The 20,979-nt window shown below is 41.5% G+C and overlaps 1 protein-coding gene across 2 annotated transcripts; it reads left to right on the plus strand.

Moving 5' to 3' along the window:
• The first annotated feature begins 6,007 nt into the window (after window positions 1-6,007).
• PTAFR (platelet activating factor receptor) lies at window positions 6,008-19,707 on the plus strand. 2 transcript variants are annotated; one of them, XM_063444457.1, is made up of 3 exons: window positions 6,008-6,140; window positions 16,460-17,472; window positions 17,986-19,707. In XM_063444457.1, exons 2-3 carry the CDS (start codon window positions 16,512-16,514, stop codon window positions 18,084-18,086), a joined length of 1,062 nt encoding a protein of 353 aa, XP_063300527.1. In that variant the 5' UTR covers window positions 6,008-6,140; window positions 16,460-16,511; the 3' UTR covers window positions 18,087-19,707. The 2 variants fall into 2 exon arrangements, with proteins under 2 accessions (XP_063300527.1, XP_063300528.1); XM_063444458.1 differs by having other exon boundaries at window positions 16,460-18,076.
• The last annotated feature ends 1,272 nt before the right edge of the window (window positions 19,708-20,979 follow it).

Genomic DNA, 20,979 nt, shown 5'->3' on the forward strand with positions numbered 1-20,979 from the left:
TGTGAGCAATAAATATTATTGAAAACATTGAAAAAAATGTGGGTGTTTTCTTACATTTTTATTATGGGGGGGGGGGGGGGGGGGGTGCCACACTCAGGGTCCGCCCCGGGTGCCAAATGCTCTAGGTACGCCCCTGGGAGTAAGCCAATGGATTTGGTACACAGAGAAGTCAGTGTTTGTCAGGAGCAAGCCAAAAGGTTTGGTACACGGAGAAACTAGTACTAAAGCTCAGATGGAAATCTGCAACAAAGTAGCACAAATTGATTGAGCAATCTTGATTAGTTTGCAGCTTTCTTTTCAAAGGGAAGCGCGTGAAGTCAGGCGCATGGGCGGAGTCAGATCTGCGAAACCCGGAAGTCATACGGGTAATGCCGATTGGAAAGGAAGATATGAGGGAATCATGATACATATATAGTTTACTAATACTAAGTAAAGATTATACCGCGAGTAGGGGCATGTCTATTAAACAGTGAGCAGCTTATGGCTGCTCACTTTAAAAAAACAAAAAACAAAAAAAGGTCCTACCCTCCCGAGCACCCACTCATGCTGCGCAGATGGGAGCTTCAAACCTGAAGGGGGGACCTATAGCCCCCCCAGCCCCAACCCCTGAACGGCGGGTGGGGGCCCTACAGTAAAATAAGGGGGGGGACATAATGTCCTCCCCCCTGGCCCCACCCCTGAGCGGTGGGTGAGGGCCCTAAATACTAATAAGGGGGGGGAACCTAATGTCCTCCCCCTGGCCCCCACCCCTGAGTGGTGGGTGGGGGCCCTACAGTAAAATAAGGGGGGGGGGACCTAATGTCCTCCCCCTGGCCCCCACCCCTGAGCGGCAGGTGGGGGCCCTAAATTGGAATAATGGGGGGGACCTAATGCCCTCCCCCCTGGCCCCCACCCCTGAGCAGTGGGTGGGGGCCCTAAATACTAATAAGGGGGGGAACCTAATGTCCTCCCACCTGGCCCCCACCCCTGAGCGGCGGGTGGGGGCCCTAAATACTAATAAGGGGCGGGGACCTAATGTCCTCCCCCCTGACCTCCACCCTTGAGCGGTGGGTGGGGGCCCTAAATACTAATAAGGGGGGGGGACCTAATGTCCTCCCCCCTGACTCCCACCCCTGAGCGGCGGGTGGGGGCCCTAAATACCAATGGGGGGACCTATTGTCCTCCCCCCCGGCCCCCACCCCTGAGTGGTGGGTGGGGGCCCTAAATACTAATAAGGGGGTGGACCTAATGTCCTCCCCCCGGCCCACACCCCTGAGCGGCGGGTGGGGGCCCTAAATACTAATAAGGGGGTGGACCTAATGTCCTCCCCCCTGGCCCCCACCCCTGAGCGGTGGGTGGGGGCCCTAAATACTAATAAGAGGGGATGTAATGTCCTCCCCCCTGGCCCCCACCCCTGAGCGGCGGGTGGGGGCCCTAAATAAAAATGTTACCCCCCCAGGAGACTAGGGGTCCCCAAACCCCTAGTCACCCCCTGCCCCCTCAACAAATATTAACCTACCTACTCCCCTCACCCTAAAAATAATGAGGGGGGGACCTTTAACTAAGTACCTGTAAAAAAATTAAAACTCACCATTCGATGTTTTCTTTCTTTTAAAATCTTCTTTTTTCAGCCCCAAAGAAGGCCAAATAAAAATCCATAATAACCGACGCACTTAAAAAAAATAAAAAAACGAGCGCAAAAAAATAATAATCCATCTTCAGACGTTGAGGGCTCCGCGCAGACTGAGCTCTGCAGGGCGGGGGAAGGCTTATAAAGCCTTGCCCCGCCCTGCAATTAGGCTCAGAGCACTCTGATTGGTGGGTTTAAGCCATCCAATCAGAGTGCTCTGACAGGTAAATGAAGAGACTGACAGGTGAATTGAAGATTGAAATCCACCAATCAGAGTGCTCTTTGTCATTTTACACAGCCTGGGAAAGTTCTTTGTAATTTTCCCACACTGCGTAATTTGACTCATAACTCTCTGATTGGTGGATTAAGTAACCACAGGCTGCTCACTGTTTAATAGACATGCCCCTACTCGCGGTATAGCGAGTAGGGGCAAAATTTACTAATACTAATTAATTTTTACTTAGTATTAGTAAATTTGGCTGAAAGACCAATTTAGGTCTTTCAGCCTTTTGGTAGATAGCTCCCTAATACCGTGGGAATTAGGGAGTTATCTACTTAGCGGCTGCAAGAGAAGTCCCGAAATTCCGAAGTTCCGATGTGTCGAAGTGCCGAATTTCCGAAGTGTCGAAGTGCTGAAGTTCCGAAGTTGCCGAAGTTCCGCAGTGTTAAAGTGCCGAATTGCGGAAGTCCGAAATTTCGGAATGCCGAACCGAAAATTTTCCCCATGCATATGCCTAGAAAACGCATTACTACCCTCTGAGGCAGTCTGTGACCACAACCTTCCAGGACATTTTTCATGGTTCCAGGATTAACCAGAGCAGTGGGAACCACATGTAGGCTCTTGCTGAGGACTGGGGTCAGAGGAGTGGCCTGTTCTGGGTAACTGGGACTAAGTTTCACTATGAGACCTTAATAACAAACATGGGTATTGGGTGACTGAATGCATGGCTGTATGATGTCACTCAAGTTTAAATTTTTATCTCATATGTACACCCTGTAGTTTTCCCCAGTTAGTCTGGGCTGGCAGTATGCTTACAGTGAGGGAAAAGTTTTGATCCCGCGCTGATGATGAGACGTTTGCCCACTGACAAAGAAATGATCAGTCTATAATTTTAATGGAAGGTGTATTTTAACAGCGAGAGACAGAATACCAAAAACAAAACAAAAAATCCAGAAAAACTCATGTCAAAAAAGTTATAAATTGATTTGCATGTCAATGAGAGAAATAAGTATTTGACCCCTTCGACTTAGTACTTGTTGGCAATCACAGAGGTCAGATGTTGTAGTTGGCCACCAGGTTTGCACACATCTCAGTAGGGATTTTGTCCCACTCCTCTTTGCAGATCCTCTCCAAGCCATTAGGGTTTCGAGGCTGATGTTTGGCAGCTGGAACCTTCAGCTCCCTCCATAGATTTTCTATGGTATTATGGTCTGAAGACTGGCTAGGCCACTCCAGGACCTTAATGAGCTTCTTCTTGAGCCACTCCTTTGTTGCCTTGGCTGTGTGTTTTGGGTCATTGTCATGCTGGAATACCTATCCACGACCCATTTTCCATGCCTTGGCTGAGGGAAGGAGGTTCTCACCCAAGATTTGACGGTACGTGGCCTGTCCATCGTCCCTTTGATGCAGTGCAGTTGTCCTATCCCTTTAGCAGAAAAACACCCCCAAAGCATAATGTTTCCACCTCCATGTTTGACGATGGGGATGGTGTTCTTGGGGTATATGGCAGCATTCCTCCTCCTCCAAACACGACAAGTTGAGTTGATGCTAAAGAGCTCGATTTTGGTCTCATCTGACCATAACGCTTTCACCCAGTTCTATTCTGAATCATTCAGATGTTCATTGGAAAACTTCAGACTGTACATGTGCTTTCTAGAGCAGGGGGACCTTGCAGGTGCTGCAGGATTTCAGTCCTTCATGGCGTAGTGTGTTCCCAATTGTTTTCTTTGTAACTATGGTCCCAGCTGCCTTGAGATCATTAACAAGATCATCCCAGGTAGTTCTAGGCTGATTTCTTACCATTCTCTTATTGAAACTCCACGAGGTGAGATCTTGCACAAAGCACCAAACCAAGGGAGACTGACAGTTATTTTGTGTTTCTTCCATTTGCGAATATTCGCACCAACTGTTGTCACTTACTCACCTAGCTGCTTGGTGATGGTCTTGTAACTCATTCCTGCCTTGTGTAGGTCTACAATCTTGTCCCTGACATCCTTGAACAGCTTTTTTTGTCTTGGCCATGGTGGAGAGTTTGGAATCCGATTGATTGCTTCTGTGGACAGGTGTCTTTTATACAGGTAACGAGCTGAGATTAGGAGCACTCCCTTTAAGAGAGTGCTCCTAATTTCAGCTTGTTACCTGTATAAAAGACACCTGGGAGACAGAAATCTTACTGATTGATAGGGCACTCATTGACATGCAAATCAATTTATAACTTTTTTGACATGCGTTTTTCTGGATTTTTTTTTCTGATTCTGTCTCTCACTGTTAAAATACAACTACCATAAAAATGATAGACTGATCATTTCTTTGTCAGTGGACAAACGTTCAAAATCAGCAGGGGATCGATTACTTTTTTTTCCCTCACTGTATCAACAATATCAACAAGACACGGAGTTGCTAGTTATAATTTCTTCTGTATATTCGCTCACTCTTATACTGCAAGCTGATGATTACATTTAAAGGTGTTTCGTTTTATTTTTACTAGCTCTTGCTTTTGAGATGATTATTAGCATGTTTATTGTTAAAAAAAAAATACATTTTTGTTTGTTACCTACTCAATAGTTATTGTCTACTCTATACATCTGCAAAGGTTGATTTTCTGTTACTCAATAAACCATCCTCTATATCTCTGCATATGACCTCATGTAAATCTTTCCCCTTATGCCTGTATATAAACATTCTTTCTCGATGCCTGTCAAAAATAAAAATGTACAAAATAAATAAATAAAAACAAATAGCAAAGCAGGTCCACTTCTCCTACAATGTGAGGTGAGGTGAGAGCTTAGACCAAGTTGTGTTTGAGGTATACAGACATCACATTCAGAACATGGATACAATTGACATACCAAGTATGAGATGACAGCTAAAAGGCAAGATTCAGAGATGGAGCAGCATTTCATTAAAAATTTAATATCTTGGGTCTGGTAGTATTTCAGTATGGCTCATCCTTGCACCATAACCATTTCAGCAAAGCCAGGGGATAGTAGCCAGAGACTCTATGTTGTAGTGATTATGCTGCTTAGTGCGCTCTTAAACATTAAATAATTAATTATCTCATTATTCAATCACTGTTAAGTAATGGTTATGAGTATTGGGGAAAAAAACGAAAAAGCTGCCCACTTGCATTGGACTTTTAAGATTTAGATGTGCATCATCCTGGCATGTGTTCTCCCTAGACTAATCAGGAACATAGAAGTGATACATGACTATCCTCAAGAACATGGAATTGGGGACAGTGATATCTTGTTGATATCACACTCTTCTAATATATTTTGTTTATCTAAGAGCAGGGCTATTTGAACATAATTGTAGGGTAGTGTATTTATTGGAGGGTTTCATGTTAGCTATAGCAGGTCACTGTCAGTAATAATACTAATACATTTACATATGCTTGACTGATAGCTGTACATATACAGACACAGTAAGTTATAGAGCATATATTCAGTTAACCAGCCAACAGACTCTCATGAAATCTAGCTAAGAAGTCTTTTATCAATTGTGAATGAAAACAAACTTACTTCTTTTGGACTCCTAAAATCACCCCCTGTGGCATAGTTGGATGGGGGCAGGGAGAGCGAGAGGGGGGCATAATAGAGGCTATCATGTACTTATAGTTTTATTTTTCTTAAACAAACTATTTTCAATGAATAGGCAACTATAAGCTGAATTTGAAACCGCCAAACATATGGATGATAAATTGTATTTAAATCACCATTAGTCTTTTTCCAGATGTCAAAGAAGGAGGTAATTCCCAGGTATGCAGTGTCAAGACAAAACTGATTTTTCTCTCCACATACCACGAGTTTGTACCTTCGAGTTAGCAAGTTAATCATATTTTTTTTTAAATCAAGTTTAGGGGTGGATCCTATTACTAGAGATAATCTTAAATCTAGTAACTGAAATAACAGTTCTCACGCACTGATATTTATTGGAAAATAGCTATCTAGTTACATGAGAAATGCTTTCCCCTTATAATGGAATCTAGCTATACGGTTTTAACATCATTTAGCCCTAGGCTGATAAAAATCCAAACTTACGAAACATATTTAGGAACGTGTATTTCTACACTTCTCTATTTTTTTTCCGTCCATCCGTTTAAGACTTACATGTTTCCTGCCCACTGCCCTTTGCTTAATCCACACCCTCCTAACTCTTTCTTGAAGAAAAGTATCAGACATGATTAGAAAGAGGAATAAAACAAAATGAAAGATTGCTGACATTTGATTCTGAATAGAACTTCTCTAATCTCATCATATAACTGCTGCTTGAAAACGTGTAATTATTTAAAGTATCTTTATCACAGACCAGGTAAGTCTGCCCACTGCACTTCTCTTCAGTTGCTCAGTAATCTGCTATTCTCTTCTCGCTCTACATCATATTCTTTGGGAAATTTACCTCTCAATCTCTTTGTTGCAGTTTACAAGATTCATTAATTAATATGTTTTATAATCCAGTAATTTACAGTGAGACATTTTTTTTCCTCTTCTTTTTACCCTTTAAATAATTTGACTTTCATATCCACTTTCTTTAAATAAATTTAGATTATGGTCATACAATTATCAGATTCAAAAGAAGATTATATATATATACATATATATATATATAATATATATACTACAATACCTTGCACTCAGGCTGCAAAACTTTGTGGCTGGGTGCGATACCAGGGCTCCAACATCCAATATGCAAATAGATGGCTGCACTCACGGTCTTTCAATAAAAATTTGCTTTTATTCCAAACTAGTTAAAAATTGGATCAACGTTTCAGTCCCCTATAGGACTTTGCTCAGGATTAGGTTTATGAGTGCAGCCATCTATTTGCATATTGGATGTGTATGTATATATATATATATATATATATATATCTATGTATGTATATATGAATGTGTGTGTGTATATATGAATGTGTGTGTATATATATATATATGTGTGGGTGTATATATATGTGTGTGTGTGTATATGTTTTTGTATATATATATATATAGAGAGAGAGAGATGTATGTATGTATGTGTGTGTGTATATATATGCATGTGTATATATTTCTTACATTTCTCCCACTTGTCTACCGTCAGTCTTTGAGACTTGCAATGCAGATTATTTTTGTATATATATATGTGTTAATATAAAATTATTTTTTTATGTTTTTAAAATGCAAGTATAGTATGTTTTCTGGTGTGTTCTGGGAATTAGCTTATGGCCTCCATAAGATGCACCTTAGCACCTAATATACAGACAAAAATAATCAGCATTGCAAGTCTCAAAGACTGATGGTCTTTAAAATATAGGAATAGTGCAGGACACACGCATATTGGTAAAAGATAACCCTAAATATAACTTTATTCTCACTAACTCATTATAGTGAAACTCACGGACTCTAGTTAAGATCTCCTTTGACGGCTAAGCAACAGTATGACAAGCCCGCAGATTCTCCACAGCTGTTCTTATTTTCTGTTTTATTAATCCATGTGTAATTTGTTTCTCGCATGTTTAGTCTCCTGAACAGAAGGCCAATTTGATCATTTAACACTGAGTACTTCTTTATAAGTCACAAGCTATTTATATTTGCTCTTTTATTGTTCCCTAATTAATCATCTGTAGTGGTTAAATTTAATAATCCAGTGCTTATACCTCTTGTTAAGCTAGTTTAAGCCTATGTTAAGTTGCATATCTAGTTAAATACAATATGCTGGCTTGTGTCTCAGCATCCTCTTACCTCACAGTTAGACGTGATAGATTAGCCTGAATGATATTACTTGTAGCAAGGCTCCCTGTACCCCGGCTGGGTACCTCTTCCAAGGATTGCTTATTAGCTGGAACCGGGTAAAAGCACTTCTGCCCCAGTCACCATGGCTTGACTGTGGTCCTACTGGAGTCTCTCCATCCTGGAACAGGATATGGGACTAGCTCTATTCCCTCCCAGGGACTGGACGACACACAGTCCTGGGAGCTCTAGTCCTTACAAGGACTTTCCCCGCGGAATCCTCCAAAAAGCTGGAACAAGGTGCTGAGCAGTGAATAGCCCTTTCCCCTCCCAGTAACTGGATGACACATAGTTCTGGGAGAACAACAGATTTTATTGAGCCAAACTCAGCCTTTTATGTACAGACCATAGCAGAGGGTCTCCAAACAATATAATGCAAGCCTTTCCCAGGAATCTCTGGGCCTGGGAGATAATTGAGTTAAAGACGGGTAAGCTAATTATCTCCCAGGAACAGAGAGCCCAACACAAAACATAAAAGTACTCAAAAACATAATGAAAACATATAATAACCCCACATGTCATACATCCCTAAACAGCCCTGATCTGAGTGCCCAAGTTGTCCAAATAGCACTCAGAAACATGCAGTGTAGGAGAAGCACCACAGAAACAAAGTTCTGACCGGCTGCAAACGGGGTCCTAACACCAAATAGTTCCACTGCCGGTCAACTTTCGGGAGCTCCTGCGTCCAAAATATGGGGTACTCCACCTGGCTCTCAGGGAGCGTTTATTCCCTTTAGTCTCAGGCACCTTCCCTACAAAAAGTTGTCCGGGAACCGCAAGGTCACCTCATGCAAAAAACAGTTCCATAACATTCGCGTACCACTGAGGTGACCGGGAACCACAAAGTCCTTACGCCGAAATCGTATCGGTCGCGGATAAGTACTGCTGAGGTCCATTCATGGGTTTGTTCATTTGAACGGCTGCCAGTCAGCTAGCATTCGGTTCCATTCGAATTAAGGGAAAGTGCTGAACCAGGGACACCGAGCTAAAGTTGCTAATGGCAGCTAGACAGGGTAACTCCCGAAAAGGCTCTCAGACCTGGACCATAGTCGATGGGCAGGAGGCCAAGTTCCAGACTCCTCCAGGAGTCGTGGCAAACGTCCGTAGAAAGGGGCTTTTATCACATTACGCTCATAAAAATTTACAATTTTATTAAAAGCCATGTTATTGTCTTACGATATCTGTTACAATAACGCTTGTATGAGCTGTCGTGGCTGTTGTTTGTAATGTTACGCACACACACACACAAAAAAAATTCCTTTGACAATTTTGAAAGAAAAAGAACACCTCATTTATTTTGGACTACTGACATCACTGGCTGCGTTATAGGTTAGGAAATAACCACAACAGAGGCTATGCCCAAATAAATTCCTTCTATAATTCAGGTTTTGGGGGGGTTTATATTAGAAGAGAATCAATAAGAGCTGAAAGGGCCACAAAGGATATTAGGCAATCATCCATTAACCGTCAAACATTTGAAAATAAAAATCCCATTAAGCTCATTAATACAATTTAGGTTGTTGTAGAATGTTTTAAAGCAAGCATGTCAAACGTGCGCCCCACAATGGATGTATTTGCTGCCCACCTGCCCTGGGGTTGCGATCAGCTACAAGACAAGAAAGATCTTTCCTGTCTGATTTTTGACTTCCCTCCCACGGCCGATCGCATGCTTGCGCAGGCCAGCCACTCACACTTCCCTTCTGCTTGCAGTGCCAGAGGAGCATCTGGTCTGTTTGAGCAGAGAAGAGCAATACTGGAACTGGAGGGACAGGCAGCTCATCTTGAGGTAGGTAAAGAGGGGCTTGGAAACCTTCCTGTGTAGTGTGCTAAATTGGGGAGGGGGGCAATGTATTAATTTGAATGAGGGAGAGGGCACTGTATTAAATCTGGGGAGGGAGGTGGCCAATGTATTAAATTGGGGGAGTGAGGGGGGCACAGTGTAAAATTGGGGGAGGGTAATGTATTAATTTGGAGGAGGGATGGGGGTAGTGTATTAGTGTGGTGGAAGGGGGCAGTGTGTTAAATTTAGGGGAAGGGTGTGTATAAATTTGGGGGAGAAAGAGGGGCAGTGTGTTAAACTAGAATGGAGGGAGGAGCAGTGGTGTATCCTGGTTTTGTGCTGCCCTAGGCAGGACAAAACTCAGGCACCTCCCCCCCACCCTGCGCCACCCCCACCCAACCTTTCACCCCGCCCCGCATTCTAAATACACACACACACACATTAACTGACAGATACGCATACACTAGCTAACAGAAACACACACTCGCTAACAGAAACACACACACACTAACAGACACACTCACACTCAGTAACAGACAAACACACTCACTAACAGACACACACTCACTCACTAGCAGACACAAACTAGCAGACACACACACTCACTAACATACACACACACTCACAGGCAAACACACACACTAACAGACACACACAGTCAGACACACACACTAACAGACACACACAGTCAGACACACACACTCACAGGCAAATACACTAACAGAAACACACTAACAGACACACACACTAACAGACACACACACTAACAGACACACACACTCACCCACTCACATTAACACATTTTTAAAAATGTATTTAAACACCCCCCCCCCCCCCGCCTCCTTACCTTTGGGAATGCTGGGGGGGGGTGTCTCTTCCTCCCTGGTGGTCCAGTGGCTGCTGGGCGATCGGAACTGGCTGGCTGGAGGGCGGCTGGCGAGGGAGCACTTCCTCTGAGCTGTCTGTTCAGCTCCCTTGCGTGCCTCAGAGTGAGGCTGAGAGCCGGAATATGACGTCATATTCCGGCTACCAGCCTCACTCTGCAGCGCGCGAGGGAGCTGAGCAGACAGCTCAGAGGAAGTCCTCCCTCGCCAGCCGCCCGCCTGACAGCCCAGCATGTCAGTTAGCCGCAAAATGCCGCCCAAGGCAAATGCCTTGTTTGCCTCGCGGCTAATACGCCCCTGGGGAGGAGGGGCAGTGTATTAGATTGGGTGGAGTGGGCACTGTATTAGAGTGTAGGGAGGGGACCGGTGTATTGGATTTGTGGGCAGTGTATTAGAATGGGGGGAAGGTGCAGTGTATTGGATTTGTGGGCAGTGTATTAGAATGGGGTGAGGGGACAGTGTAGTGGATTTGTAGGCAGTTTAATAGATTGGGGGGAGGGGCAGTGTATTGGATTTGTGGGCAGTGTATTAGAATTGGTGGAGGGGGCAGAGTATTAGATTGAGTCTGAATGGAGGTGCTGAAAGCTCCCTTTGGAGATTCTGATTGGCCGCGCAGCCTTTTGACACACATGCACAATAGTCCCCCAATGCTTTTCTATGGGAAAGCATTGGATTGGCTGAAATCATTTGTTTTTTAAAGCTGTGCAACAGCATACAGTCACAATTTCAGTCCCATTACCAAACGTTTCCTAATATGTCAAGGTAGTTGGACTGAAACATTTGTTATATGCACATGCACGTCTTTTTAAAATAAATTCACTCTTTTGTTTACGTTAAAGCCCTACAAGCGTCAGGACGTCAAGTGTCAACTAGTCAACATTTTTATACTGTACTTTTCTAAATAAACCTACGTTTGTGAAGTTTTTGTTATTTTGCAGCCCACATAAACTTAAACCTTGTTTATTTTGCCTGTTAGCCTTTGAGTTTGACGCTTGTTTTAAAGTCTCTGAGGATACACATCTTCCTAATGTCAATTCTGTTGAGGCCAGAAGATATAGTGGTCAAGAAGAGTTGGCAATGTGGAGGGTAGGAGGTTTGCTCAGTTCCCCTCCATATACCATGAAATTGTCTTGAATGCACTTTTTGTTGGGGAGAAGGGATTTTTCAAAGTATTGTTGTATGTAATGAAATATTGTACAGTGCCTTGCAAAAGTATTCACACCCTTGGCATTATTCGTGTTTTGTTTCCTCACAACCAGGAACTAACATGGCTTGTTTAAGGATTTGCATCATTTAATTTACAGAACATGCCCACAATTTTGAAGATGTTTTTTGTTTTTTTATTGTGAAGCAAACAACAAATAGGACAAAATAACAGAAAAGGTCAATGTACATAACTATTCACCCCCTAAAGTCAATACTTTGTAGAGCCACCTTTTGCGGCAATCACAGCTCCAAGTCGCTTTGGATAAGTCTCTATGAGCTTGCCACATCTTACTACTGGGATTTTTGCCCATTCCTCCTTGCAAAACTGCTCCAGCTCCTTCAAGTTGGATTGTTTGCGCTTGTGAACAGCAATCTTTAAGTCTGACCACAGATTTTCTATTGGATTGAGGTCTGGGCTTTGACTAGGCCATTCCAACACATTTACATGTTTCCCCTTAAACCACTCAAGTGTTGCTTTAGTAGTGTGTTTGGGGTCATTGTCCTGCTGGAAGGTGAACCTCCGTCCTAGCCTCAAATCATGCACAGAGTGGTACAGGCTTTGCTCAAGAATATCCCTGTATTTAGCACCATCCATCTTTCCCTCAACTCTGACCAGTTTCCCAGTCCCGGCTGCTGAAAAACATCCCCACAGCATGATGCTGCTACCACCATGTTTCACTGTGGGGATGGTGTTCTTTGGGTGATGTGATGTGTTGGGTTTGCGCCAGACATAGCATTTTCTTTGATGGACGAAAAATAAAATTTTAGTCTCATCAGACCAGAGCACCTTCCTCCATACAATTTCAGAGTCTCCCACATGCCTTTTCGCAAACTCAAAACATGCCATTTTGTTTTTTGCTGAAAGTAATGGCTTTCTTCTGGCCACTTTGCCATAAAGCCCAACTCTATGGAGCATACGGCTTATTGTCATCCTATGTACACATACTCCAGTCTCTGCTGTGGAACTGTGCAGCTCCTCCAGGGTTACCTTAGCTCTCTGTGCTGCCTCTCTGATTAATGCCCTGCTTGCCCAGTTCGTGAGTTTTGGTGGGCGGCCGTCTCTTGGCAGGTTTGCTGTTGTGCCATGTTCTTTCCATTTGGTTATGATAGATTTGATGGTGCTCCTGGGGATCATCAAAGATTTGGATATTTTTTTATAACCTAACCCTGACTTGTACTTCTCAACAACATTGTCCCTTACTTGTTTGGAGAGTTCCTTGGTCTTCATGGCAGTGTTTGGTTAGTGGTGCCTCTTGCTTAGGTGTTGCAGCCTCTGGGGCCTTTCAAAAAAGGTGTGTATATGTAATGACAGATCATGTGACACTTAGATTGCACACAGGTGGACATAATTCCACTAATTATGTGACTTCTGAAGGTAATTGGCTGCACCAGAGCTTTTTATGGGCTTCTTAAAAAAGGGGGTGAATACATACGCACATGCCAATTTTCTGTTTTCTATTTCTAAAATAGTTTTATGTATATATTTTTCTCATTTCACTTCACCAACTTAGACTATTGTGTTCTGCTCCATCACATAAAATTCAGATTAATAAAACATTGAACTCAAGGCTGTAATGCAATAAAATAGGTAAAAAGTCAAGGGGGTGATTACTTTTGCAAGGCACTGTATATGTAATATACCCGGCATTGTGGGTGAATGATTATTAAAGCTGTTTTGCTTAGAACCATAGTGGAGTCATGGTGTTTGGTCCAATGAAGACAAGGATAAAGTGTGCAGGATCTAGGAATAGGGTAGGCTTCAGAAACAGGGACAGGCAAGTCTTAGGAATAGGGTTTAGGAACACGATTCCACATGAGTTATCTTTAACGTTCATATATGTATGCAATGGTTGTGCATGTAAGTCTATTGAGTAGAAAGGCTATATTAGTTATGCGCTGCTGAAACAAACAGGGTTATTCACAAAATTGAGAACTCTTGGGAAATAAAACTGAATTTCAGTTTCAGTGAATTTCAAATTTAAGGCCAAGTAGCCAGAGAATTTTTCCAGCTTGGCTATTTTGATCTAAAGAAACACTATACCCATAGGAATACATAGTCCTAACGCTATAGTGCCTCTGTCCCTAGTTAGATTTCTGGCTGCCATCACTTTCCTGTTGAGAACTACTCACCTTTTTACAACGCTAAGACTCCCTTGGCTGTAAAACTGCTCACATCACAATGTCATCGTGGAAGCATGGCTTCCTTGTCACAGGTCCTCAACAATTTCTTTCACAAATGATTTAAGGGTTAACTGCATGTGCCTAAAGGATTCATTTTTTAAAGTGTTGACCTTTTATAGAAATCACCTTAACACCTTCTGGCTGTCTACTTGACTATATCACTTGCTGTGTTCCTGTCTCACTTACTTTTACCCATAGTTCAAATTGAAAAAGAGGGCATCTTGTAAAAAATAGTTTGTAAAGCATGGCAATAATGCCTCTCTATGAAAAGCACCTGATTGGATACAAGTCATCAGTAATGATTTTCACTGTAGGGGGATTGGAGATTGGAACTGCTGCTTTCCTGGTGTTGAAATTAAAGTGCATCTTATTGAATTTAACACTTCCAGTGATAAAATGGGGGAACAGGAAAAAAAAAAAAAACAACAACAAAAAACACTACAATTAAATAAATTAAAAGAAAATATCTTAATATTATCTTATGCACACACGTGTTGTTTTTTTGTTTTTTTTTAATTACAGTATTACTTTAGTCTTCAAATTAAAGATGAGGGAAAGAAATATTTTTGGCTGGTTAGGCAGGGCAGACAGGGTGAGGCATCTGCCTAAACCAAAAAGAGGTTCAGGAGGACATTAAAAATACCTCTGGTTTATAAATCCCTAAGTTTGGGCTGATTCATTAGCCCTGTGAAAGGGGGATAGGTGTTAGGGCCATAAGTGTAAGCCTATTAATTCTTGAGGGTTAATATTAACATTTCCTATGTCTAAAAATCAAGATTTCAATTTCTGGAAAAGATGTCTGTGGTTATTGATGAAAATTTAAAGATAATCTTTGAATGTGGTGATCTTCAGGGTCCAAGTACCAAAGAGTAAGTCTTAAATGAAAAATCAAGATTTATTACCTAAATTAAATTACTCAAGTTGTACATTTTGTCTTATGGAATTGCAAGCCTATATGAGCATACATACATCATCTAAAACATGAATAAACATACACCTGCGAGCACGTTCAAGTAATCACACATGATGAGGTTATAGGAAATTCCGTTTGATAGGTTTGATTAGCAAGCCATATTTGAACAAATGTAAAGTAAAAGATAAAAAAATATAGGAATGGGTAAAATGATTGTCAACATTCCATATCTGGCCATTTTTTCACTGTGCTATTGCAATCTTACAGGGGAAGGATATTTTGCATGATGTCTTACTGCTCTTTAAAGGAAAACTTAGTGCCAAGGATACAAACATGTATTCCTAATACTTTAATATCCCCCTACCTATTTAGTAGTCCTCCATGACTGTGATGGTATGAAAGGGAGAGTATCAATTTCCTTACTTCCCTCATCGTGGCTGATCCACCTACCTGGCTGATGATATAAAGATCAATTATCTCAACCAATCTGCTGCTCCCCCTAAAGTGCCACTGACCCAGACTACTTCATGAAGTGATGAGGTGAAGTCTTCTAAGTATCTTTAGTGGTCCTTTAAAGCGTCACTGTCATGCCAAACTTACCTTTACCTAATCACGTCCTCTTCTCTCCCTCTCTCAGGATCTGTTCTCCATTTTGTCCTATCTGCTCTAGTTTTCTTTTACTTTGTCTTATGTATTTTTCCTACGCTTGACCCACTCTGACCTACTTCCTGTGGGTCAGAGAAATTTTCCCACAATACTCACACTTTCCTTTGTTATCTTGCGATGCCTGCTTTCAGTATTTTCAAACCTCCTGTCATTTAAACAGAACGCTGGCGAAATTACCAAATTTTGTCCTAACAGAATGAGAACAGTTTGTTCAATCATGTTAGGACAACATTTGGTACTTTTAGGTTGGTTCAAAATTTCATTAGAATGAATGAAAATCCGATCTGATCCGTGCTGTGGCTGCATCTTGCCCACGGTATTAGTTACCTATCTACTAAAAGGCTAGAATATTAATAAAGTTGGCTGAAAGAAGATTGGTCTTTCAGCCGACTTTAGTAACACTAAGTAAAAATTACTTAGTATTAGTATATTCTGCCCCTACTCGCTATGCCTGTGGCTGTTCACTGTTGTAAAAAATAAAAAAGAAAGAAAGCATCCCCCACCCCCAAAAAATAAATTGCCCCACCCACTGCTCATGGGTGGGGACCTTGGGGGGGGGACAATAGGTCACCCCCATTGTCATTTAGGGTCCCCATTGTCATTTAGGGTCATTCAGGAGATTTCAATCTCTCTTATGTTTATGCTAATATGGGCATCACATTGACCTCCATAGAGTGAGAGAGGACATGGGGGGGCTTAGGAAGTGGCGGGGAGTACATATTTACATATACCTATTGATAAACTGAACAAACAAACAAATGAACACCGATATTCTGTGTTTGTTTTTTCGTCTGAAATTTCTATTCATTCCTTTGTCTTTCTGACGAATGAATGAATAGACAAAATTCCCATCTGAGTTTCGGGCAATAGCGAATGCCCAAGTGTTTAACTGGGCATGCGCAAGAATTTCACAGCGCTATCTAGTGTGGGCAGATGACGTGTCCCACAAAATTAAGATACAAAAATAGGTAATATGGGGGGCTTAATTGCATTTGGGGTGACTAGGGGGACAATTAGATATAGTGGAGTCGGGGGGAGTGTTAAAAAAAAATTGGATTCGGCCATGACAGTGCTGCTTTAAGTTTCTGAAGAACCCATTCAGCTACGTTATTGTTTTGTTTTTTTCAAGAACTGCATTAGTTAAGTCAAATTTAATATAATTTTTCACATAAAAATGTATACTATCATTCGCAGAAGACAATATTTCTCTCATTAAATTATCTATTTTGTTGTAGGACTCAAAGCGGTGAGGACAAAAGAAAAACTTCCAAATAGAACCTAACAGATATGGAAAACCAGCAAAAGCTTGTTGACCCCTGCACAGTGGATTCTCATTTTCGATACACTCTCTTTACTGTGTCATACATAATTATTTTTATCTTTGGTTTCACTGCCAACTGCTATGTTTTGTGGGTATTTACTCGGGTTTATCCAGCTAAAAGGTTGAGCGAAATTAAAATATTCATGATCAATCTGACTGTGGCTGACCTGCTGTTCTTGGTGACACTGCCTCTTTGGATAGCATATTACCATTATCAAGGTGACTGGCTTATGCCACCATTTCTGTGCAATGTGGCTGGCTGCCTTTTTTTCCTAAATACTTATTGTTCAGTGGCTTTTCTTGGAGTCATTAGCTACAACAGGTTCCAGGCTGTGACACGGCCAGTGGAAACAGCTCAGTCAACTGCTAGAATAAGAGGCATCTGTGTCTCAACTGCTGTTTGGATCCTTGTATTTTCCAGCTCTTTATTTTTCCTTATTAATCCCGGAACCAACACGGTTAATATTAATGGTGTCAACTTTACTCGCTGCTTTGAAGGCTATGACACTGAAAACAGTGGTCCTGTTGCCATCATCCACTTCATTCTGGTTGGAGCCTTCTTTGTTGTGTTTGTCATCATTTTAGTATGCAACCTTGTAATTATCAGGACATTATTAACCAAACCTATCCAGGCCAAGCAGAGTGCAGAAATGAAGCATCGAGCTCTGTGGATGGTGTGCGCGGTTATGGGCGTGTTTGTCATATGTTTTGTCCCTCACCATATTGTAGATGGCCCATGGACTTTGACTGTCCTGAGAATGTGGCATGAAAATGACTGCAGTTTCCGCCAGACACTGAATGATGTGCATCAGGTGACACTGTGTTTAATGAGCACAAACTGCATGCTAGATCCAATTATCTACTGTTTCCTCACCAAGAAGTTCAGAAGACATTTCAGCGAGCACATCAAGAGTCTAAAACACAGCCGTAAGTTGTCCAGAAATACTACTGAAACAAACATAGAAGGCACTCTGCCACTCAAAGAGAGATCCCACTCTCAAAGAGAGCAAATGTAAGGAAATACTACCTCAGTGAAAGGGTAGTGGACTCATGGATGAGCATTCAAACAGAAGTGAGAGAGGTTACTACAGGGGAAAAAGTTATTGCATTGTTAACATAAAGCTATTTATGGAAAGCTGTAGTCTGCTAGAATACTGTTGCTAGAAGAATGAGTAGAATACATTGACCCGTAATTTCTATAGCCTCAATAATATTCACATTTACATGCAGTTGTTAAAACATATGGGGATTCAAATAAAAGTGCAAGATAATAGATGTTTTGCAAACAAAATACTTTCATTGTACTAAGATGTAAAAAGCCCAAAAATGTTGCATTCAGTTAATATATATTACAACTATAACAGAAAAAGTCAAAATATACCTCTACTTTCAAGTTTCTAGATGGACATATTTCTCTGTGTATCTCTGTGTCCTTCTCAGGAGCAGCCAATCCACACGAGGGCCAAGACCCAATTCGAGAGCCACAGCAACTGAATATGGGACAAGGAATGCTTGAAACAGAGGATCCTGTGCAGCCATAAGTGTTTAAATGATTCTCAGCATCTATCCTTGGTATGTTTCAAGGATAATCACATTTGATTCTAGGTAGGACACTGAACCTTCATGCCATGTGAGATTTAAAACTAGGCCATTCTTAAAGGAACACTATAGTGCTATGAATGCAAAAATGTATCCCAAACACTATAGTGTCCTAGTCACTGTTTAGGTGACCAGGCCGCTGCTGCTAGGATCAAAAAGGTGATTTTACATACCATTTCTCCCTCGCAGCACCGGTCTCCTCAGGGAATCTCTACCTCTTTGGCTGAGATCATCGAAACCAGTGATCTCAGCCAATACATTGGGTGGCTGGTGTGCATGTGTGGCAAAACACTGTGCTTCGCCAATCCGATGGTCTATCTGGGACCATGTGATAGAAATAGTGGCATTTTACTTCACTATTTTGCAGAAGCATCTCTAGTGACTATCAGTATGACAGCCACTGGAATTAGGTTAACCCTGCAATGAAAACATTGCCGTCCCTGCAGAACGGCAATGTTTTCAGCTGCAGGGTTAAGACGGAGTTGACATAGCATCCATACCACCTCGCTGGGATGAAGTTATCTTGGTGCCTATAGAGTTCTTATGAAAGCCATAGTGGTATATGCCACTTACATAATAAGGATCCACGCACTTTATTATTATTATTATTTATTTATTTTTACAAAACATATCTAAGATGAAAACAAGCAACCTAGATACCTGAGAGTTTTGTATTTGCTGCACTGTATTGCACATTGTGTTTTTTGTTTCATAAAAGATCTGCTAAAAAGCAGCCATTCTAGACAGATTGTCATATGGGACACAACATGTAAAATAATTTACAAGACTTACATACAATAACATATGTAAGAACATTAAATCAACACACATATCAGGGCTCAAAATTTTGCTATTGGTGAGTGAAAATTTAGCCCTAGCAAATAGCCTGATGAATTCACTTGCACATTCACAGACTTGCAGTGACAAGTATCCTTTAATGCCTGGCTTGTAGCATTAAACTAGCAGCAACAGTGAGATTTAGGTATCTAAACCTGTCCCTTGTGGGCACCGCCATCCTCTTGTTCCTCTTCTTTATCGCTGTACATGCATGCATAAGGAGTACAGCATTGAGATCTATGGAGAATCCAGCGAGAAAATCCATAGAAAGAGCTTTAAGGACCACTATAGTGCCAGGAAAACAAACGCGTTTTCCTGGCACTATAAGGTCTTTAGGTCTCCCCCACCCTCAGGGTTCCACTCCCGCTGGGCTGAAGGGGGCTGAAGGAGTTAAAACACTTACCTTTCTCCAGCGCCAGGCTCCCTCGGCGCTGGGGAACTCTCCTCCTCCTGCCGCTGTCATAGCTGAATGCGCATGCGCAACAAGAGCCGTGCACGCATTCAAACCGCCCATAGGAAAACATTGCTTAATGCTTTCCTATAGACATCAGCAACTTCTCACTGTGATTTTCACAGTGAGAATAGCAGAAGCGGCCTCTAGTGGCTGTCAGTGAGACAGCCACTAGAGGCTGGATTAACCCTAGTGTAAACATAGCAGTTTCTCTGAAACTGCTATGTTTACAGCTGCAGGGTTAACACTAGAGGGACCTGGCACCCAGACCACTTCATTGAGCTGAAGTGGTCTGGGTGCCTATAGTGGTCATTTAATTGCCCTACAGCTGTTACTGGTGATGGCTGGGAGAAATGACAAGCTTGACGGCGGTATCTCCGGCTAGTGCCAAGCTTAGTCAGACACAGGAAAAATATTGAGTCAAAGTAATCCTTACTTTGCCTCGGTATATCTTTTGACTTGTTTGGAATTTCTATGAAATTCTAACACAAGCAATATGAGTATTTAATACAGATTCTATCTATGAAATACCCATTTTGGAGGAGGAGAGGGTGACAGTGCCACTTTAATATTTCTAGTAAACTAAAAAAAAAAAAATAGTAATAATAAGATAATTTGAAATGTCTATCCAAAGATATTAAATCGAACCCCATGTTAGGAAACAGATCACTCAGTGGAGTTGGCTTGGTAATAGACAGAATGAAGGGGAGACACTAACAGGTAATGAGGAATACAACACTTGATATGGTTTATTTGGTGATCTTCTGTGATACAAAAAAAAAAAAAAACTCCTCCTTGAACAGCTTGTTTACCTTTTTTGAAAAGTACCCACGTATATCTTTAAACTTTCTTACTAGTCCTGTCACAGTCAATATAATATAATAATTCAAATGGGAGTGTGCAGGAGCAGAACAGCATAAGAACAAATACAAAGTCTCAATTACACATTGAAGCTTTCAGACAATCACTTTCTGAAAATCTGTCTTCCTCTGAGGACAAACCAATGCACAAAATTGCTGTTTTTTCTTGTTTAATGTGATAACTCTCAGATTATATTTTGTTTCAAACTATATAGTTTATGGACCCCATTATATACTTTGTTCAAGTCATTTATACTATTGTAATACTGCCATATTGTTTTGAGCATCATTTAATAAAAATGTTATTGGAAAAATATTTTAAACTTTGCATTCAATGGTGTCAGTAAACTTGGTTCTGATGTTTTACTACAAAACAATTAAAAAGACAAGTAACAAAGTTATGAGAGGCATAATCTAATATTAAATAACTGATTATTTAGCTTAAGCAAGGAGAACACAGAGCTTGTAGGTCTAATGCCCATCTTGTTTCAATTAGTCTCCATTTTATTAAAAAGTTTATGCTACAACTACATGCCAACTCTGGCTTCCTAAGAATTGGGATGCCTGTGGGAGTGAGGTGAAGGGAGTGGGCCAGTGATGCCATTGTGTCACTAGCTCTGCCCCCAAAGGATTGGGTCTGTGCAGAAAATGGGTCCACAGGTCACTCAAACAGGCCGGCCCACTGAG

This window comes from Pelobates fuscus, chromosome 1, assembly GCF_036172605.1.
Source record: "Pelobates fuscus isolate aPelFus1 chromosome 1, aPelFus1.pri, whole genome shotgun sequence".
NCBI classification, from domain to species: Eukaryota; Metazoa; Chordata; class Amphibia; order Anura; family Pelobatidae; genus Pelobates; species Pelobates fuscus.